The sequence below is a fragment of the Dama dama genome, chromosome 9 (assembly GCF_033118175.1).
Source record: "Dama dama isolate Ldn47 chromosome 9, ASM3311817v1, whole genome shotgun sequence".
In the NCBI taxonomy this organism is placed as follows: domain Eukaryota; kingdom Metazoa; phylum Chordata; class Mammalia; order Artiodactyla; family Cervidae; genus Dama; species Dama dama.
The window spans coordinates 8,666,781-8,687,760 of record NC_083689.1 but is presented as its reverse complement, the minus strand read 5'-3'; the positions used below and the strand labels follow the sequence as shown (position 1 = coordinate 8,687,760).

General features: G+C 55.9%; 1 protein-coding gene across 2 annotated transcripts in view; it reads left to right on the top strand.

The window, feature by feature from the left end:
• The window catches only part of SLC25A42 (solute carrier family 25 member 42), a 43,095-nt gene extending 23,630 nt beyond the window's left edge, over positions 1-19,465 (top strand). The window contains exons 1-8 of one of the 2 annotated variants that reach the window (XM_061149752.1): positions 10,672-10,770; positions 11,429-11,668; positions 11,998-12,103; positions 13,889-13,914; positions 14,822-14,988; positions 15,339-15,455; positions 15,915-16,066; positions 17,240-19,465. In XM_061149752.1, the coding sequence (XP_061005735.1) occupies positions 11,630-11,668; positions 11,998-12,103; positions 13,889-13,914; positions 14,822-14,988; positions 15,339-15,455; positions 15,915-16,066; positions 17,240-17,547 (915 nt within the window). In that variant the 5' untranslated portion in view covers positions 10,672-10,770; positions 11,429-11,629 and the 3' untranslated portion in view covers positions 17,548-19,465. Of the gene's footprint in view, positions 1-7,432; positions 7,547-10,671; positions 10,771-11,428; positions 11,669-11,997; positions 12,104-13,888; positions 13,915-14,821; positions 14,989-15,338; positions 15,456-15,914; positions 16,067-17,239 lie in introns of those variants that run through there. The other variant, XM_061149751.1, reaches the window with a different exon arrangement.
• Positions 19,466-20,980: the final 1,515 nt, after the last annotated feature.

Below are 20,980 nucleotides of genomic sequence, written 5' to 3'. Positions count from 1 at the left end.
AGCGACTGAACTGAACTGATGGTTCGGTCGCTAAGTTATGTCTGACTCTTGTGACCCCATGGACTGTAGCCCACCCGGTTCCTCTGTCCATAGGATTTTCCAGGCAGGAGTACTAGATTGGGTTGCCATATACACATATATTAATACATAATATGAAATGCATAAGATAGGCAGAAATGACCGTTTCCCAACTCACAGCTTGTGACAGTGTTCCTTCAGTCTGCTGCTTGAGGCCCTTTATTCATGAAGTCAGTGTAGTTGGTTGTGGCCGCTGCTGCTGCTGCTAAGTCACTTCAGTCGTGTCCGACTCGGTGCGACCCCATAGACAGCAGCCCACCAGGCTCCGCCGTCCGTGGGATTCTCCAGGCAAGAACACTGGAGTGGGTTGCCATTTCCTTCTCCATGGTTGTGGTTAGCTTTATCAAAATTAAGTATAGGGGAAGGAGGGGGAGATGGCAAAGCGAATTGCATTTAAACATTTTTTTTAAATTTTATTTTTATTATTATTATTTTTTTTCCTTGGCTGTGCTGGGTCTTCTTCATTGCTGCTTAGGCTTTTCTCGAGTTGCGGTGAATTCCTTCCTGAAACTCCTGTTGCAGTTAGGGCATGGAAGCAGAATTGTCTATGAGTATAAGTGAATAGAGGATACAAAACATGTTTCTGAACGTAGGTTACAGTCACAAAGATTTCTTAAAAACTGGCCAGCTAACAAATGTATGAAAAAAGATTGTTTTAAATTTATTTATTTTGGTTGTGCTGGGTTTTTGTTGCTTTGCGCGGGCTTTCTCTGGTTACAGGGAGTGAGTTTCCCTTCGTTATAGGGCACAGGCTGCTCACTGCGGTGTCTTCTCCGGGTGCAGAGCGCGGGCTCTAGATGTGGGCTCAGCAGCTGCGGAGAAGTCGCAGCGTCAGGGAACCCACCCTGGTGGCCGAGGGGGCCTGATGACTGTCCCGAGTGTGGGATCAGTGTGGGAAGTGGGAGCCCTAACTCAGTGAGGGGGCCTCCTGCGGCAGGTTGAGGGGTGATTCAGAATCCTGTGGCGGTTTGGGGGAAAGAAGCCAGGAGGAAGCAGCGGGGGGTTCCTGAGTGCAGAGCGGGGCTCTGCCCAGGGAAGGGCGCTGTGGGTCGGTAATGTCCCCACTCTGTCATCCATGAGGCGGTGAGTGGGGGCCAGCGAAATGCCGACTGCTGGGAAGTCTGTGCGCCCGTGGTCAGCCCCCCCCGTCCCCTGTCCCCTGCCGTGTCTGGACAGTCCTCATCACTGTCGACAGCACTTTGTAAACACACGACCTGCTTCGGGTCTTTGCATCCTGACAGCCTCGCACCTAGGCTCAGGCAGGGTCGCTCATTAGTGACAGGCCGCTGGCGTCCCCCTGTGAGGGCTGAGGTCACACGTTCTCCCTGTCCCCGCCTCCCTTCTCTCCCCATGGCTTCCCGTCCAGACCGTCCTGCCTTCAGGTCTCACCAGCGCCTGGTCATGGCCTTGCTGGCCCAGGAGGCTCCATGCTCACCTGTCGGGGAGCAGCACACATTCTAAGACATTCGCCAAATCACCTGCTAAGAGGAGCTGCCCATGGCCTGCCTCTTTGCCTGCTCATCCACCAGTTAAGTTACAGGCCTGACACATGCCGGCAGCCCCCACAAGGGTTTTAAACCTGCTTTTCTCCTTGCGAGTGCAGTCTGGTACCTGTCACTTATTTATTTTATGTGGCTGTACTGGGTCTTAGCTGAGGCATGCAGAACTTTTTTTTAGTTGCAGCATGCAAGCTCTTAGTTGAGGCCTGTGGGACCTAGTTCCCTGACCAGGGGTGGAACTCAGGACTCCTGCATTGGGAGCATGGAGTCAGCCAGGGGATCACCAGGGAAGTCCCTCTGTCATATTTTTAAGTTGTGGTTTTTCCTTCCCAGTTCAGTTCAGTTCAGTTCAGTCGCTCAGTTGTGTCCGACTGTTTGCAACCCCAGGGGATTTCCTTCCCAGTGACCTGGTTATTTCTTTGCCTTTGTCTTGAGTTTGTTTTTGTTTTTTGAAAGGGCAAAGGCTAGGAAATTAGCATTTGGCTTGAAAAGCAAAATCTTGAGACCACCCCCACCACTGCCCTGTAGAAGGAGTCTCCTTCTCTCTGCTCTGGCTCTGCAATCCTGGGGAGTTTCCTGGAGGCATCAGGCCCTGGCAGGAGCAGCTTGCAAACTCTGGCTGCCCCACCTGCTCAGAATTAGGGAGCCTGGGGCACCCCACGCTCTCTTCCAAAAAGCCTCTTAGTTTCCTCTGACCCCTGTGACAAACCGGCACAAACTGACGAGAACAGGAATGTGTCCTCTCACAGCTCTGCAGACCACAAGTCCCGCAGTAATTCTGCAGAGCTGCTCCTCCGGCTCCGGGAGATTCTCCCCGGCCTCATCCAGCTTTTATACCCGCGGGTGTTACTTGGCCTGTGGCTGGGGTGTGTCATCCTAACGCCTCTGTCTTCACAGGGCCTCCCTGCCTGTGTCTGTTTCTGTCTCTTATCAGAGATAAGAGATTTGCTTTGTCCTTGATTTGAGGACCCAGCCTCATCCAGGGTAAGGCTCTCCAGTTCCTTACTCCTAATGACATCAGCAAGGGCTTTTTTTCAAATAATGCCCCATTCACAGATTCCGGGGGGACAGACAGGCCTGGGCAGGGGGCAGGGCACCATTCAGCCCCCTGCAGGTGCCGTCCTGTGTCTTGGCCTTGGCACTCTCTCACCAGCGGTGACACGTGACGTGCTCTTGTAGGTCTTCACTCATTTGTGCAGTGACCCTGCTTCTGTGCGTGCCCACCACACCGAGGACCTGTCCTGGGTCTGCAGAGCTCCCAGGACAGGCCCCTGGCCTGGACCGCAGGGTGAAGAATGGTTCAGAGGGCAGCACGGGCGAGGCTGGGGCTGGGCCTGCACCACCTGCCTGGGGAGCTCTGTGTCCTCCTGGGAGCCTGGGCAAGAGTCAGAGGGAGGCAGGAAGACAAGTCAGACTCTAGACTGTAGGAGGCGGGGACCGAAGGGCAGGATCCTTTGTCAAGAGGGCAGTTTATCAGAACGTGTCCACATGCACCATGCCTGGGCCAGCCCTAAGAAGGGCTGCATCGGGCCCTCCCTGACAGCCCAGCAGTTACCACTCCGCACTTCCACTGACGGGGGTACAGGTTCGATCCCAGATCGAGGTACTAAGATCCTACCTGTCAAGCAGTACAGGAAAAAGAAAAAAATAGGAACTTGCCTTGTGGTCCAGTGGTTAAGAATCTGTCTTGCAATGCAGGGGACGTGGCTTTGATTCCTGGTCGGGGAGCATATGCCGAGGTGCAACTAAGCCCGTGCACCGCAAGGAAAGATTCTGGGCGCCATAACTAAGACCGAAGCAGTCAAACAAATAAATATATAAAGAAAGAAAGAAAGGTTGTGTTGTTCGCATGCAGGTGCACAGACATGGAGACAGTCCCCCAGAACGCTGGCAGTGGCGCTGAGCATCAGCCAGACACACGGGGTGTGACACAGTCGCCGTGCACCCCAGACGGACAGCCCAGCCACTGGCTGAGAAAAATCCCTCTAGCCTAGTTTCTCTTTGTTCCTTTGGAGCAGTTTTAGATTTACAGAAAAGTCGCAAAAGTAATTCAGAGTTCCCCCCAGCACTGCACACTCCCAGTTTCCTGTATTAATAACATCTTCTGTTCGTGTTACATTTGTCACAACTAATGAACACATACAGATACATTATTATTTTTAAAGTGATTAATCTTTTGCTGGCGGGCTTTCTCTAGTTGTGGGGGGTGCTGCTCTCTAATTGTGGTGCATGGGCTTTTCACTGTCCTGGCTTCACTTACTGCAGGGCAAAGGCTCTGGGGCACAAGAGCTTCAGGGGCTGTGGCTCTTGCGCTCTAGAGCTCAGGCCCAGTACTTGGGATGCACAGGCTGAGCTGCCCCCAGGCCTGTGCAGTCTCCCTGGACCAGGGATCAAACCCGTGTCCTTTGCATCGGCAGGCAGATTCTTTACCACTGGACAACCAGGGATGTCCGTGACACGTTATGATTAACTAAAGTCCATTGTTTATTCATAGTTCCTTAGTGTTTCCCTAATGTCCTTTTTCTATCCCAGGATCCTCACGTTACATTTAGTCATCATCATCACTTCTCTTCAGGCTTCTCTGGGCTGAGATAGTTTCTCAGATTCTCTTGGTTTTGATGACTGTAACAGGTTGGAGGGGAACTGGTCTGGTGTTCGGTAGGATGGCCCTTGGTTGGGATTTGTCTGCTGTTTTTCTCATGGTTAGACTGGGCTTTGGAGAGGAGGAGCCTTTTTCATCACACTGGTGCCAGGGCATGTGCCGTGAACGTGACTTACCTCTGTGGTGCTGACCGCGATCACCTGGCTGAGGGGGTTTCCTGGCAGCTGTCTTCACTAAAGGGACTCCCCTCCACTTTCTGTGCTGCGCCCCTTGAAAGGAAGCCACCACCCATGGCCCACACCTCAGGGCGCACGCTTATGCTTCCCTTCTTCCAGGGCTCAGCGTCTGTGTCAGTTACTTGGGAGTCTTCAGCCTGGGAGATTTGTCTCTTCCTCCTCATTTATTTATTCAATCATTTATTTATGTTCGTGTGGACTTGTGGATATTTATTTTGCACTTCGGGCTATAATGCAACACTGCTGGGACTTCCCTGGTGGTCCAGTGGTTAAGATTCCGCACTTGCGCTACAGGGGGTGTGGGTTCCATCCCTGGTTGGGGAACTAAGATCCAGCATGCTGTGGTGCAGCCAAAATAATAATAATAACCCAGCACTGCTTTATTGGTTTTGTTGCTCACAGTGTTCCTGCTTTGGCCACTGGGAGCTGGCACCATTGGCTGTGGCTCCTGGCCAGCACCTCAGGGTGGCCCAGGCTCATCCTTAAGTTTCTGGCCCTGTCTTAGAAGCAGCCCTCCCTCCCCGAGTCAGGGACTGTTTTAGGTTGGAAACAGCGGCAGAGGCCACTTGGAACAGAATCCTGCTTGTGCTTCCTAGGATGTCCCACACCAGCGGGTGCGTGGGAGCAGCCAGAGGGCAGGAGGGGCATCCACGCTGGCTCAGGGGTATCTGCCTCACTTGCATCATTTACAGGAAAGCGTGGGGCCCCCCAGGTGGCTTGGTGCTAAAGAATCCGCCCGCCAACATAGGAGCCACAGGAGACACGGTTTCGATCCCTGGGTCAGGAAGATCCCCTGGAGGAAGAAATGGCAACCCACTCCAGTATTCCTGCCAGGATGGACAGAAGAGCCTGGCAGGCTACCGTCCATGGGGTGACACTTGACTGAGCACAGGAAAGCATAATATTTTTTAAAATATTTGTTTTTATTTTTGGCTCGGGTTCCAGCTGCCCTGTGGCATGTGGGATCTTAGTTCCCCCACCAGGGATCGGACCCACGTCCCCTGCATTGGAAGGCAGATTCTTAACCACTGGACCACCAGGGAAGTCCCAAGGAAGCCTGTTGGTTCATTGGGTGATTTTATTTTAGTTTAGTTTAGTTTAGTTCTACCAGTTTATTGTTACCAACCCATCTCCCTCCACCCTCATGCACACACGCTCAATCATGTAACCCCATGGACTGCAGCCCGCCAGGCTCCTCTGTCCATGGACTTTTCCAGGCAGGAATACTGGGGTGGGTTGCCATTTCCTTCTCCACACTGGGTGATTTTAAAGCATGGGAACTGAGACCTCCAGGCCCCAGTGCCCACTGGCATCTCGCTGACACCAGTCCTTCATATTGTACGTTTTTCCTCCCGGTCCTTTCCCTGTGGTTGGATAAGCTTTGAGTGCACGTCCTCTGGGAGGTTAAAGGTAGGTTTGTTACCAAAACAGTGGGTTCACCTCTTGGTGGATGTCAAGCAAATAGACACAACAAGTGCAAAGATGGGGAGAAGGAAGGATTTATTACTTGAGGTTGTTAGGGTGGACTCTTATCCACAGGACTGGGCATCCTTACAAAGAGGAAAAAACATTCTTTTATAAGAGGAAATTTGGACACAAACCTGTGTTAACCTGAAGACTGGGTTTGCCTCTTTGTGAATGTTAAGCCAATAGACACAACCAAGTCCAAAGATGGGGAGAAGGAAGGACTTCTTACCTGCAGCAAGTTAAGGGAAATACAAGGGGCCTTTTCCAAAGCAACGTCTCCCTGAACAGCAAAGCTGGGGAAGTCTTAAGCTCAGGGTCTCTGAGTATTCAAGAAGGGGCTTGAGCAGAGGAGAAGTCAGCATAGAATTGGGGCAAAGGTCCAGAGTCCAAGCTTTAGTTGATCGAAGTCAGAAGGATCAACATCATTCCACCCTCCACCTGCTTGGGTGCCTTAGTTCCCAGAGAATTCAAAGATATATTTATTATTATGTGCATGCTTTGGGGAGGATCTAGGACTCTGCCTTATTACTGCACTACTATTTGACTGACTTTTCTCTGTTCCTGCCTTCCTTTGTTCCCTTAAGATCATCAATTACTGAGACCTGTTCAAGGACAGTCATTGCCTCCAGACTTCGATCACTTAATGGTTTAGGCCAAAATGCTTCTCTTTTGTCAAGAGAGCCATTCCTGGTTCTCTTTCTCCAGGGACTCCCTAACTGATCTGCTTACAGGTTTCCAGGGAGAACTCCTCAAGTACTAGGACACTTACTATAAGCTTGGCCACAAAGGGCAAGCAGCCACACAGCAGGACAAAGGTGATCTCTTTTTTAAAAAGTTACTTTTATTTGCTTCTTTTTGGCTGCCCTGGTCTCTGTTGCTAGGAGCGGGCTTCCTCTAGCTGCAGCAGGCCAGGGCCGCTCTTCGTTGCGGTGTGGGGGCCTCCCACTGAGGTGTCTGCTCTTGTTGTGGCATACAGGCTTAGTCGCCCCGTGGCATGTGGGAGCTTCCCCGACCAGGGAGCAGACCCATGTCCCTTGCCTCAGCAGGTGGATTCTTGACCACTGAATTACTAGGGAAGTCCAAAGGTTAATTTTCTAAAAGTATTTCTGAGAATGGAATCTCAGGTCCAAGCTGGCATCGCCCCAAAGTGGGTTGGGCTCCAGCGCAGGTGGAGACCTCCAGCCTCCACGCTCTAGAGCCCATCACACCCCGCCTCCTGCTGTGTGACCTGGCTGGCAGCTTAACCTCTCTGTGCCAATCGAGGCGGTTGGCACCAAGTTGAAAAACAACAGAGGACTCAGAGGCCTGTTGGTGACGATGAAATCAAAGAGCTGATGGGAAGTCCTCTTGTAAATGATTAAGCAGTCAGGGCAGGGGACTCTGGCATCCAGATGCAGGTTCTGGTGTCTTTTTCCTGCAGGGAGACTGAAGTCAGGTTAGGCAAAGTGTGCCTCTGCGGCAGTGCTGGCATCGGGTCATTGAGGATGAATCACAGGCCCTGGGCTGGTGGAGGAGGCCGCCTTCTCACCGCGCCCCATTTTGCTCCCCAGGACTGAGTCTCCGCCGTCCTGAGCAGGCCTGGAATGGGTAATGGTGTGAAGGAAGGCGTGGTGCGTTTGCGTGACGATGCCGAGCCCGTCCTGCCCGCGCATGTCTCCTCAAAGGCAAGTACCCCTGCCCCTCCGTGGGCGTGCTCACCCGTTCCCTCTTCTGTGTTCGCACCCCATATAAATCACCCCTCCCACACTGAGGGCGGGGGCGGTGGGGGTGAAGCAGGCCACCGCCTACTCCGTTTTTATAGCCCTGTCTGTGCTGTGGATCCAGCTGCTCCACCGCTTGGCAAGAAGTCAAAACCTCACCCACATTTGGCAGGGATGTCAAAGGTGTCGTGGGGTCCCTCTTCTGACTCAGATTTGCCAACACAGAGGAATTAGCCAAAGGTGGGGTGGGTTGAGGGGAGCTCCTCATGCCAGGGAGGAGTCTACTGTCAGCTCTGAAGTGCATACCCAGTGATGCCCTTCAGTTGAAGACAAAAGGTTTATTCCCTCATAAAGAAATTGGATCAGGCCCGTGTTTGTTCACCATAGAAGCCAGGAGAAGTTCTCCCACCAGAACCTCGAGCATGGACTAATCCACCTTCACTGCCAGGCCGGCTCCGGTGGCTGCAGGCAGTTCTCAAAGTCCACAGGCTCAAAGGCTGAAGCAGCGTCAACCTCTGGCCCTCCTGACCTTCCCCCAAGCTCCAGGTTGCCCCGCGGAGCACCAGGCAGACAGGAGGCCTGGTTCTCGGGACCACCGTCACCACGCCGGTCAGCAGAGGGTGAGCCCCGGAGCAGGCACCCCTCACAGTTTAGTGAACTTTGCAGCAGCTTATGAGGGAGACGTGGCCTGCCTCCACTGGCCCAGATGGATCCCGCCAAGCGGACATGCCCAGCAAAGGCCCCCGTGCCCAGCCTGCACCGGGACCCACACAGCGGCAGTTGGCCTCCATGCTAGCTGGCACGGCCCATGTCAGCCTTGCCTGCTTGGCTAACCCAGTGCAGGGCGCTCACTCTGCAGTGTCCCGTTTCTTTGACTAAAGAGCCAGGCATCTTCCCATGGTTTCACTGCTCGCGTGGGTCCTGTCTGTGGATCACTCATTTTCTCTCCATCAGGCTGCCTGCCTCATTCTTCATTTGCAAGGATCTCTTCTATGATGAGAAGTTAGAACTGGATATGAAACAACAGACTGGTTCGAAATTGGGAAAGGAGTACGACAGGGCTGTATGTTGTCACCATCGCTATTTAATTTATATGCAGAGTACAATCATGCAAAATGCTGGGCTGGATGAATCACAAGCTGGAATCAAGATTGCCAGAAGAAATAGCAATAACCTCAGATATACAGATGACACCACCCTTATGGCAGAAAGCAAAGAGGAACTAAAGCACCTCTTGATGAAGGTGAAAGAGGAGAGTAAAAAATCTGATTTGAAACTCAACATTCAAAAAACTTAAGATCATGGCATTTGGTCTCATCACTTCACGGCAAATGGAAGGGGAAAAAGCAGAAGCAGTGACAGATTTTATTTTCTTGGGCTCCAAAATCACTGAGGACAGTGATGCTTGCGCCTTGGAAGCAAAGCTATGACAAACCTGGACAGCATATTAAAAATCAGAGACATCACTTTGCCAAGGAAGGTCCCTCTAGTCAAAGCTATGATTTTTCCAGTAGTCATGTACAGATGTGAGAGTTGGACCATAAAGAAGGCTCAGTGCCAAGGAATTGATGCTTTTGAACTGTGGTGCCGGAGTAGAGTCTTGAGAGTCCCTTGGACAGCAGGGAGATCAAACCAGTCAATCCTAAAGGAGATCAACCCTGAATGTTCATTGGAAGAACTGATGCTGAAGCTGAATCTGTATACTTTGGCCACCTGATACAAAGAACTGACTCATTGGAAAAGACTCTGATGCTGGGAAAAACTGAGGGCAAGAGGAGAAGGGGGCGGCGGAGGATAAGATGATTAGATAGCATCACTGACTCAATGGACATGAATTTGCACATGGGAGATAGTGAAGGACAGGGAGGACTGGTGTGCTGCAGTGCATGGGGTCCCCGAGAGTTGGACACAAATTAGAGACTGAACAACTACTCATATGATGGTCGTGGAGACTTTGACCATTTGGTGATGCCTTTGCCAACCATGGTGGCTTCCCTTGGTGGCTCAGATGGTAAAGAATCTGCCTGCAGTGGAGGAGACCCAGGTTCAATCCCTGGGTTGGGAAGATCCCCTGGAGGAGGAAATGTCAACCCACTCCAGTATTCTTCCCTGGAGAATCCCACAGACAGAGGAGCCTAGCGGGGTACAGTCCATGGGGTGGCAAAGAATCGGACACGACTGAGCAACTAACACTTGTCTTTAACGGATAAGCCAGCTGCGTCATGTAGGAGTCCCCGGGAGTGTCAGTGGAAGGCAGCAGCCGCCCCCTGCACCGAGCGTGTGAAGGGGGCTCACTGAGTGTGTTCCGCGCACCACACCAAGGGCTCGGGTTTCAGGACGCGTGTCCTTGCACGGGCAGAGCTGGCCTGGTGCTGATGAGCCCTGCAGGCTTCCCAGGAGGTGGGGGAGACAGAGGGACACCTGGGCTCTGCCTGCAGCGCTCACAGCCCGCGGGCGGGCTGCAGGGCATTCCCTGAGCTCACAGAGGCTGGAGGTCAGCAGTCGCCACGCGGATTCACAGAGGGGCAGATGGGCCTCAGAGCTGGTGCCAGAGACACCCCTGAGCCTTCTGGCATCTGATGCCCACATCCCTGAAAGCCAGATGTCCAGAACCTTGCTATGTGACCCAGAAAAGGCAGGGGTCCCCAGTGACAGGTCTCTGTGAAGCAAAAAGGTGGCACCCTGTGGTAAAGCTCAGCCGCAGAAACTGAGTCAGGAACACACTGCCATGGGGACTTGTTCTTCTAGGGAGAGGTGGGCGGGGCTGCGGGACGGGCACCAGGGGCATTAGGGGAGGGGCCAGGTCAAGGGGCACAGGGCCCTGGGGACATTCACCTGGGACACGATCTGGGGTCTGGGCCAGGAGTCAGCACTTGACTGTGTCATAGGTGAGGGACCGGCGAGTAGAGAGGCCCTCCAGTCACTGCAGGCAGACCCAGCCCTCCCCCTGAGCCTCCCACAGAGCTGAGCAAACCTGGGCATCGCCCTGGACTACAGCATGCCCACTCAGGAGCACAGACTGCCAGTCAAACCCCTCAAAGGCCCCCTCATTACTCCCCTCTCGCAGCCTCCTCTGGTCCCAGCCTCTGCCGTCTCAACCCTGGGTGTCACAGGAGCTGCCTCTTCCGTGGTTCCAGTTAAAATAACCTGTTCACCTTGCACGCTTCTCCATCTCTCTGTAGGCCAAGGTCAGCCTCCTTGTCGGGCTCCGTGGGGTCCAGCCTCGCCCACCTTTCGGGGCGTCTCTCTCCCTTCCCTGTGTCAGCCGCCCTGCCCCCCTTGTGGTCCCCCAGGGCCCCCCGCTCCTTCTCACTGGGGCCTCTGAGTGTCCAGCGCCTCCCCCTGGTTAGTGTCACACACACACTCTCGCACATGCACCCACGCCCTGCCCTTAGGCACGCCTCATCTTACAGCCTGGGCCCCTTCCCGCATTCTCCTGGAACTCCGAGCCCCCTCCCCACAGCCCCGCCCAGACCGCTGGTTCTGCACACCTTTGTCTAAGAGCTCCTCCATGTCCAGCTCCCTCCGTCGACTGGCAGCGCTGTGAGGGGAGCGGTGGTCATTCATACCCCTGCCCCGCACTGTGACTCCAGGCTCCTGAGAGCACCTGGGTCGGGTGGACGTCACAGACTCCCAGAATCGCTGAGCCCCTGCTCCTCACCTCCTTGCTCGCTCTATGCCCGAGTCATCGGGGGCGGGGGGAGGTGGGAATGGCGCCTCCAGCTTCCGCTTCCGGGGCTGCGGTTCGGGGCTCCGTGGGCCTTAAGGGAAGGAGGGCTGTTTGAGCCAGGGCTCCGGGAGCCATAGGAAGACTCAGGAAAGCGCTGACTTTGAGCCTGGCCACAGGAGCATGAAGGGCAAGTCAGCCGTGCCTGTCCCGATCGCCTTCTGGATGAAGAGCCGCAGACACCGGCTTGATGGAAGGTTGTGGAAAGAGAACAGGACACGCTGAACAGTCAAGGTCTGCTTGCCTGACACCCACCACCCACTCCCCGGACCGCAAGGAGCCTTTACCCTGAAACACTGAAGCTCAAGAGTCCCTTGCCCATGGGCAGTGGGTGCAACCAAGGCCTGAAAGTAGGACAGGTGAAGGGCGACTGTTATGTTTGGAGTGAATCCCCTTGTAGGCCATCTCTGGGGACTTAGGACCATGCGCGGCAGCCCCGCCAGCGTGTCACCTCTCAGGCGGATGGCCCCTGTGGCCCAGGAGGCTCTCACTGTGCCCCCAGGCTCTGTGGCCAGTGCTGCAGCCGGCCCAGGGCCCAGCAGGGCCGTGTCACCCCGGTCACCAAACGTCTGGCTGCCCCCGGCCAGGCGGAGAAGAAAAGCCTTTCTCCTGGAAACTGTTCCACGCAGAGCAGATGCCTCCTCTCCCTCTCTGATGACAGACAGCGTGTTTGTGTGTTTTCTTGCAGAGTGATCACAGGCAAGTTCTCAGCTCCCTTCTGTCTGGGGCACTGGCTGGTGCTCTTGCCAAAACAGCTGTAGCTCCCCTGGACCGAACCAAAATCATCTTCCAAGGTGAGCGCTGCCCATGCACCTGTCACCCGTGACTGACGGGCTGCCAGGCGCCCGCCTCCCCCCACCAGGGCCCCGGACTGCACTGCCAAGGGGTCTCTAAAATGCCTCTTTTTAAAAAGAATTTATTTATTTGGCTGCACCAGGTCTCAGTTGCAGCACATAGGATCTTCAATCCTCATTGCAGCAGGCTCTTTACTTTCAGCACGTGGGATCTAGTTCTCGAAACTGAGCCCCCTGCATTGGGAGTGCAGACTCATAGATCCTGGACCACCAGGGAAGCCCTGGAAAGGCTCTTTAGAATCCACTTAGAAAGTCTCTTAGTGTTTAGGACTGGCATCACAAAGTACCAGAAACCAGGCGGCTTAGGACTGCAGGAATTTATTCTCATTTTCTGGAGGCCAGAAGTCCACATTCAAGGGGTTCGTGGGGTTAGCTCCTCCTGGGTCCCTGAGGGAGGACCCTTCCTTGCCTTTTCCAGCTTCTGATGACTCCAGACATCCTTGGCTTGTGACTGCACTGCCCCCCCACCCCAGTCTGTATGTCTGGATCCCCTCCTTTTATAAGGACCCACACCATTGGATCACCCTACTCGAGCATGACCTCCATTTAATTACACCTGCAAAGAGCCCGTTTCCAATTAAGGCCTCATTCATGGGCGCTGAGGGTGGGAGCATACATGGACATTTCTTTGGGAAGACACAGTTCAAGAATCCCGCTCCCTCCCTCCTTAGGGTTTAGCAGGCACAGGGTACCCTGAAGATGAGGCCTTTGTGTCCCCTACCTGGTGGGCAGGGTCATAAGCTGGGACCCCTGCCCCTCAGCTGTTTGGGAGGAAGGAACTGCAGATTGGAGCCAGGCCCCTCCCACTTGCTCAGGCTGGCCCCTCACCTCTCTGGGCCTCAGGTTCCTGTCCATATAACAGGACCATTGGTACCAACCTCCCGCCTGAGGAGGAGGCGGGGAAGTGAGCTGATGTGGGTAAGGGTGGGCGTGTGGGTGAGAACACATCTCCTCCATCAGCTGAGCTGGTCCTGGAACCGGATGCGCCTGACGGGAGCGCCACACGGGGAGCTGAGTTTAATTCCAAAGACAGGAGCTGTGCATACGTCCCCACAGAGAGGAGGGCAGGGCTGTGCTGGGAAGGCAGCAGACGCTTGGGCAGTGCAGCGTTGGGGATGCTACCAGGCTGAGACCCCCTCGTGACTTGTGTTTCCGGGTCCTCCTGGCCACCGTGGTGCAGCTCACTATGGAGTAGGGGGGTGGGAGGTGGGCCGGGCAGCCCCGGAGGGCAGGAGAGTGGGAACTAGGGCTGCCTGTGCCAGGTCACGGAGAAGAGGGCAGACGCCCCCTGCTGAGGGAGCTGGAGCCCCTTAGCTGACCCCCGCATGGCTGGCGGCTGGGATGCCTCCCTCCAAGGGACTTGGGAGAGATGAAGTTCAGCCGTGTGGAGACTGATTGGTGCCGACCGCCCCCCCCAGAGGGGTGCATCCTTCCATGGGCCCTCACTGTCCTGCGGAGTCAGGGGCAGCTGGGCTCCTCTCCCTGAAGAAGGGGATAAGTTCGTGTGCAGAGTGGCCTGGGCGTGGGGGTGGTGGGGAGGCTCCTGGGGAGGGGATGCCCCACCTCGGCCCTTATCGGAGTTGAGGTGGGGCATTTCCAGGGGGATGCCCTCACTCCCCATGCTCAAACTAGACCCCTGTTGTGGGGGTCATGCAGACTGGAGTTGGGGGGGGCCCATCCTTCATATCCAACAATCTCTGTTGTGTGTTTTGTTTTTTTTTCCAGTGTCCTCAAAAAGATTTTCTGCCAAGGTGAGCCGCTCGGTCATGGACCCCTGTCTCTGGGGCCTTCACCTCTGCCCTACTGGGCTGGCAGAGGCAGGGGAGGTGGGTGGTAGGGGCTGGGCAAACGCTTTTCAAGGGGCTTTTTCCCACTGGTTCCCCGACCCCCACCCCAGGCCAGCTGCAGGACTGGGTGACCAAGGCCTCCCCTGCCAGGCGCTGGGGCCAAGGCCATCTGTCTGCACCCTGAGTCTGCCTGGACACAGCCCTCCCTAGGAAGTGACGGGAGACCCACCTGTCCTGGGGTGGTGATGAGGGGACTTGATGGTCTAAACTCACAGGTTTCACATGTGATGTATTTTTAAACACAGAGCAGGTGTCGTTGTTTGTTGTGGTTTTAGTCACTAAGTCACATCCGACTCTCTGCGACCCCACGGACTGTAGCCGCCAGGCTCCTCTGTCCATGGGATTTCCCAGGCAAGAATACTGGAGTGGGTTGCCATGCCCCACTCCAGGGATCTTCCCCGCCCAGGGATCAAACCCACATCTCCTGCATTGGCAGGTGGGTTGTTTACCACTGAGCCGCCTGGGAAGCCCACAGAGCAGGTGTTGTCTTCTTAATAAAGGAAAATAAAGAATATTTTAAAAGCTAGGCTACCAAACACCTACAGAACCCCCTTAGTGGGGCTAAGTCTGCTTTGCAACCCTGCTTTCCCCCGTCTCACTTCATGGTTCCCAGGGTTGGAGGAGAAGCTGCGGGGGTCCCAGCGCAGAGGCCGGGGGACTTGGCGGGCGGTCTGTGAGGTCCCCGCCCTTTTCAGGCGCAGGGCTGGTCTAAGGACGGTGAGCTGGGAGGGCAGCGGCGCTCCGCCCTCGAAGGCCGGGCCGGTCAGAGGCCTGGGGCGCTGACACCGCCCCCTCCCCTGCCTGCCCCCAGGAGGCCTTCAGGCTCCTCTACTTCACCTACCTCCACGAGGGCTTCTTGAGCCTGTGGCGCGGCAACTCAGCCACCATGGTGCGTGTGGTACCCTACGCCGCCATCCAGTTCAGCGCGCACGAGGAGTACAAACGCCTCCTGGGCAGCTACTACGGCTTCCGCGGAGAGTGAGACCCCGCTTCCCCCCAAAAACCCCGGCCCTCTCAGCTCTGTTACCGCACCCTGTTCTCCTGTCTTCCACCTGGCCACCATGTCAGAACTTATCTCGTTTCCCCGGTCTCCTCGAACCTACATCCCAGGACGGCCACGGTCCCCCTGTGCCCCAGAGCAGGTGGGAAAGACGCCTGTCCTTCATTCATTCAGACAAGCAGGGGCAAAGGCAGGCACCCCCAAGAGACACCCCCCGCCCCGCCCATCAGCTCGGGAACAGGCTGCCCGTCCCCCACCTCTACCCCCACCCCAGACCTGTGGGCACCCGGAGCCCTGCGGGCTCACCTTCGCACCCACCCGCTTTCAGAGCCCTGCCGCCTTGGCCCCGCCTCCTCGCGGGCGCGCTGGCTGGAACCACGGCCGCCTCGCTGACCTACCCGCTGGACCTGGTCAGAGCGCGGATGGCTGTGACCCCAAAGGAAATGTGAGTCTCACCCTGGTTTTCACCAGCACCGGGGGCTCTGTGTCTAGTGGGGTTCCCCGGCGGGCTGGGGATAGGGTCTGGGCCTCTGTCTGCAGCGGCGGATGAAGCTGTGCCGAGGCTGTTACCCCAACCTCCCTGGGCTCCGCAGCTTTCCAGAAGGACAGTAACTGGGTCTCTCAGCTTCGGTGGCAGTCTGCTTCCATCACACCCAGAGTCTCCATGTTGAGTCAAGAACAGATTTGCTTAATATGCATCTGAGTAAAAAGCCAAGGGCCGAGCACAGCAAAGACCCCAGTGGTGAAGGTGGCCTGTGGATTGGGCATGCGTGGCCCCCTCAAACGCCAGAACTTCTGCATGGTGGTTCTGTCAACATCCAGGCCTGCCCCCGCTGACTGGGAGGAGAGAGAATTAGTGAACTGATGTCTGCAGCCCCCACCCCCGCACCGCTCTGTCTTACAGGTACAGCAACATCTTTCACGTCTTCATCCGCATCTCGAGAGAAGAGGGGCTGAAGACCCTCTACCACGGATTTGTTCCGACCGTGCTGGGGGTCATTCCCTACGCCGGCCTGAGCTTCTTCACCTATGAGACCCTCAAGAGCCTGCACCGAGGTGAGGAGCGCCAGCTAGGTCAGCACCTCTGCGGGGCGCACACACCTGTGTGTGGATGGATGGGGAGGTGGAGGTGGATGGGGGCGAGTGGAGGGAGGGGCAGGCTGGAGGTCCAGGGTCTGGATCAGGAGAAGACAGAGCAAATAAGCCCACTGATACCTGCTACTTGGTGTGATCTGGTGTTAACAATCTGCCTTATTTGCTCCAAGTTGTTTTTTGTTAAGGAAAACGGCCAAGGTAAAGCCGAGATCCCTGGCACCCAATCCCCAGCCCCTCTCGCCTCACCCCTGCCTCTTTGTTAGGGTCGGCTCCACCTTTCACCTTCATCGGAAACCCTTCTCCCTGGGCTTGAGTGCAGCCTCCGCGCTGTTCCTGGTTATCGGGAGTGGCTGAGGGGCTGCCCTCTGCGCTTGCCCTAGTGCAGCGCTGGTCCGTCCTTGTTTGGGGGAGGGTGACCCCCGTTGGCGGGCGGTGAGGCTGTTGCAGGTTTTCTGTGTTCAATTGACATCCAGGAGCTGTTCTCCTCGTGTGGGTCTGAGACCTCGTTTTCTGTTTTACCTTTTCCACCCTCTGCTCCTCCAGCGGCCAGGCTTGCACTGGGGCCGGGCTCCCTTCCCTCCCGCTCCTGGTGCTGACAAGTTCCATATGTTCTGCCAGTCTGCTGAGTGAATAGGGCGGCTCCCTGTTTTTAGTCCCTAATTTCAAATTGAAAACAGAGTGTTTTTAAAGAACCCCTATTGATCCCTTGCTGCTCCCTCCTCCCTCCAGCCGGCAGGTCCTCACACCAGCCGTAGAGAGGGCACCTGTTGGGCAGGCTGGGCGGTGTAGAGGGTTCGGGGCAGAGTGATATTCTGTTTCGTTACAAGATGGGAAACAAGAGTGACTGGAGCTGAGCTTGTTCTGGGTCATAGAACTTGGTTATATGATTCTTTGTGCTTTGCAGTTGTAAAAATCTTTTGGATCTCACATTTGGTTAAAAATGGGGGATCAGTAGGTGAGGAAGAAGGGGAGCCGTGGCCCAGGAGAGCTGGTCGGCCCTGAAGCGCTGAAGCTGTGACACTGCGTGCACGTGTGAGCGCGGTGCAGGGGCGCGCGGGTGGACGCCAGCACCCCTGGCTGCCAGGGCGCCCCTTCCCATCGCCCTCACAGCCCCTCCCACCCTTCCCCCTGCAGAGTACAGCGGCCGCCCGCAGCCCTACCCCTTTGAGCGCATGATTTTCGGGGCCTGCGCTGGCCTCATCGGGCAGTCTGCCTCTTACCCGCTGGACGTGGTGCGGCGGCGCATGCAGACGGCCGGCGTCACAGGCCACCAGCGCACCTCCATCGTGCGCACCATGCGCACCATCGTGCGGGAGGAGGGTGTGGTGCGCGGCCTCTACAAGGGCCTGAGCATGAACTGGCTAAAGGGCCCCATCGCCGTGGGCATCAGCTTCACCACCTTCGACCTCATGCAGATCCTGCTGCGACACCTGCAGAGCTAGGGGCGGGTGGGGGTCAGCCGCGCTAGAGCTTCAGTTGGCGGTGGACCGCTGACCCCTTCCGTGTCTGAGCCCAGGGAGCAAAGATGTGCCGGGTTCCATGCAGAACGTGCACAGATGCGCCTTGTGGAACGAGCTGGGGGCCTGGGGGGCCTGAGCTCACTGCGGCCCAGGTCTGAGGGGAAAGCCGGGGGCCCTTGTGCGTTGTTGGGACTGGGGGCGGGGTTCCCACGCCCTCTTCTTCCGGCCTCAGCTGGGCTGGGGCTGCCCCTGGAGGGGTTCGCTGTGAACGCCCTGAGTGGGGCGTGGCCAGCACTGCCTCCGGGTGTGTTCTTTGCCCTTGGACAGGCTCCTGGTTCTAGGGACCTGGTCCCCACTAGGCTCAGAGCCAGACCTCGCCTGCCCCTTGCTGTTCTGAGTCTGTGTTCTTGGGTGGAGGTAGGAGCGGGTGGGGGGAGCCCCAGAGAGTGTGGGGCCAAGGTCTGGCCTCCATGAGACCAGCCGTCTACTCAGCTGTGGCTCCAAGTGCAGCCTCCCACCCTGCCCCGCCTTTTCCTACCTTCACCACTATTTCCCAGGTGACTTCTCCCTCCCCAAAGCCTGTGGCTTCTTCCAAGAGTGTTATCCTGATCGCAGACTCCTTATCCCAGGCCCCAGAATTGGGTCTTTTCCTCTGTTACACCTCTCCCACACAGTTCGCACCGTTCCCAGGAGGGTCACGCCTCCAGGCAACAGGGTTTGAGGAATCGCCAAGGGTTTGGGTCTGAGTCCCAACCTGGAGGCATCTGCCTGGATTGCCAGGAAGCTCTCCGCCTACTCCACTGGCTGCAGTAATGGAGGCTGGGCCTCAGGCCCTGACCCTCTGCCCCTGGGCATGGGGGCTCCTGGGGGGGAACCCATGGCATCTGGCACATTGTGGGTGCCCCACCTGAGCAGTTTCTTGGCTGGGACATGGGGCAATTTAAGGCCTGTGGGGTTGTCTGACTTGAGCCCGAGACAGCATCTGGGCTGGGGGCAGGAAGCTTGAAAGAGGCAGGGTCCCCCAGGGAGCTGGTCTCACAGAGTACCCCCCCAGGGCCCACCAGGAATCACAGGGACTCAGAAACACCTGTTTTCTAATGACGTTTGGAGTTTGATTTTTGCTTTTGTTTTTCAATCTGGCTGGCCCTGGGTCTAGACACTGAAAACCCTAACCAGTCCAGTCTGGTTCCAGGACCAGGACAAGCAGTGGGCCGGTTTTCACAGGGGGCTCAGTAGCCATGAGGTGTGAAGGTCTGAGGGGGTGTGTTTCTGCCACACATGCATTTCCTATTGTGGCCTCCATTTCCCCCTTTTATTCTGTCCTGTTCCCGTTCTTGCCTTAGTCCCCTGGGTGCGAAGGCCCCTCCTTCTGTCCTTCCTGCGTGTCTCCTGCAGCCAACCCCAGTCTTGTCCACAGACTCTTGTTCCCAAGGGGCCTGAGCAGCCTGTGATGGCTGTCCTGTGGGGTAAGCGTCACACCCACCTTCTCTCCCAGCCTTGCCCAGCGCTCAGGAGAGGCAGGGGCACCCCTCACAGGGAGACGGGATGGGAACATGAGGGTGCCCAGGCCGGAGGTCCGCCCCTGGTGGGTGAGACCGAATGGATGTCTCGGCAGTGCCCTCCTCTGAGCTGCAGGCTGGGCTGGAGCAGGGAGGGCCCCAGCGTTACCCACCCCAGAGCGCCTCTCCAGGGTGGCTCCCACCCAACTGCACCTCGCCAGCGCCGACTCCCCTTACCCCCAGCCCTGCACACAGTTGGACCTTTGCCCTCGGCAGTCGTACCCCTCTCACTGATTGCCTGGCCTGATTTGGAGTTACATTTTGATGCCATGAAGACACTTTGTTTATACATAATGTTTATATATTTTAAAGATTTGTGCCAAGAGAGTATATTTAATAAAAATCAAAATGATTTTTTTTCTCCTGCCCGTGTCTCTTCTTCAGCTCTGACCCTCATCCCCTAGGAACCAAAAACATGGTTGAAGTTATTTTGACAGATTGTTGAATAACCTTTTTTTTTTTTTTTAATGTAATTGCTGTATGGATTGTTAATCCTAACCTTGATTTGGTCAGGATTTGCTAGAAAATGCAAACTGCATGAAGAGTTACTGTGAAAAGTAGGTCTGGCTCCCTGTTCCCTTTGCAGGGACATCTCCCATTACCAGTGCCCCCTCCCGGAGAGATCCTGCATGCACACACTTGTCCCTTTGGGGACATCTGTCGGGATGGGCTGTGACCTGCTTCAGTGAGCACTGCCCCAGAGTCCCATGGTTTCTCCAGAGACCTGGGTCTGCTCTGTGATGGGCTGAGGCTTCCAACATGAGTGTCACTGTCCACAGGGGCCGGAGGGTGAGGCCACCAGAGGGTCCCAGGGGTCCTGAGACTCGCCTCACCTGCAGCCCATCATGTGGAGTGGCATGCAGCACCCACCCAGCCCGGGACCAGGAGTGGGCGCCTCCGTGTGCAGGGGAGAGACAGGCCGGGCGAGCACACGTGCCCATGCACAGAGGTAGACTCAGTCCTGGGATGGCCCACAGACTGCTCTGCGTGCTGCGTTCATCCAGCTGTATTTCTTGCAGGTCGGTAGCTGTCGAATACAGGATGCATTTAGTAGCAGTTTCGTGTTCCCCAGGGGGATGGCCTGTGATGAGATCCACCAATCCCTATTGACCAGCAGCTAGGTTGTTACTGCGTTGTTGCCATGACAACTTGGTAGTGGCTCCTGCAGGTTCCTGAATTTCCCCGCCCCCCCCCCCCCCAACATCCATCCCAACTTCTGGTCAGTCCCATTTCTCACACGGTCTCCTGAGCCTGAGGGGTGAGGTCGGCCCCTCCTCACTCTCTTCCAACATTGTGGCATCCCCTAATATACAGAGGTGAGCTCTTGACCCCATCTGGACCTGTGACAATAAAGATGTTTGTTAACCACTTCCAGGGAGACCCTCAAGATGCACCCTCCCTCTTCCACTGGCCCAGGAGCTGAAACCCCAACCCTCGGTGGTGGTTGACACTATCTTGTGACTGCAAGGTAGGAAGGGTGAAGATGCAACTGCAGAAAGTGGAGCAGAGGGACTTTCCTGGTGGCCCAGTGGTTAAGTCGCCACACTCCCAGTGCAGGGGGGCCCAGGTTCAACCCCTGGTCAGGGAACTAGATCCCACAGGCCACAACTAGATCTGACTTGGCTAAATAAAAATATATATATTTTTTAAGTAGAGCAGAGATGAGCAGAGAAATTGGATTTCTTGGTGACATTGTTTGGGATGCTAGATTCAGTTTTACCTGAAGCCAAACTACCTCTCAACTTCCAACAACACAAGTCATTTTATTCCCTATTTAAAACAGAGTTTTTCCTGGCCCTTTCTGACACAAACCTCCTTGTATGCACCTCATTGAGCTCATAAGGTAGTATTCCTGT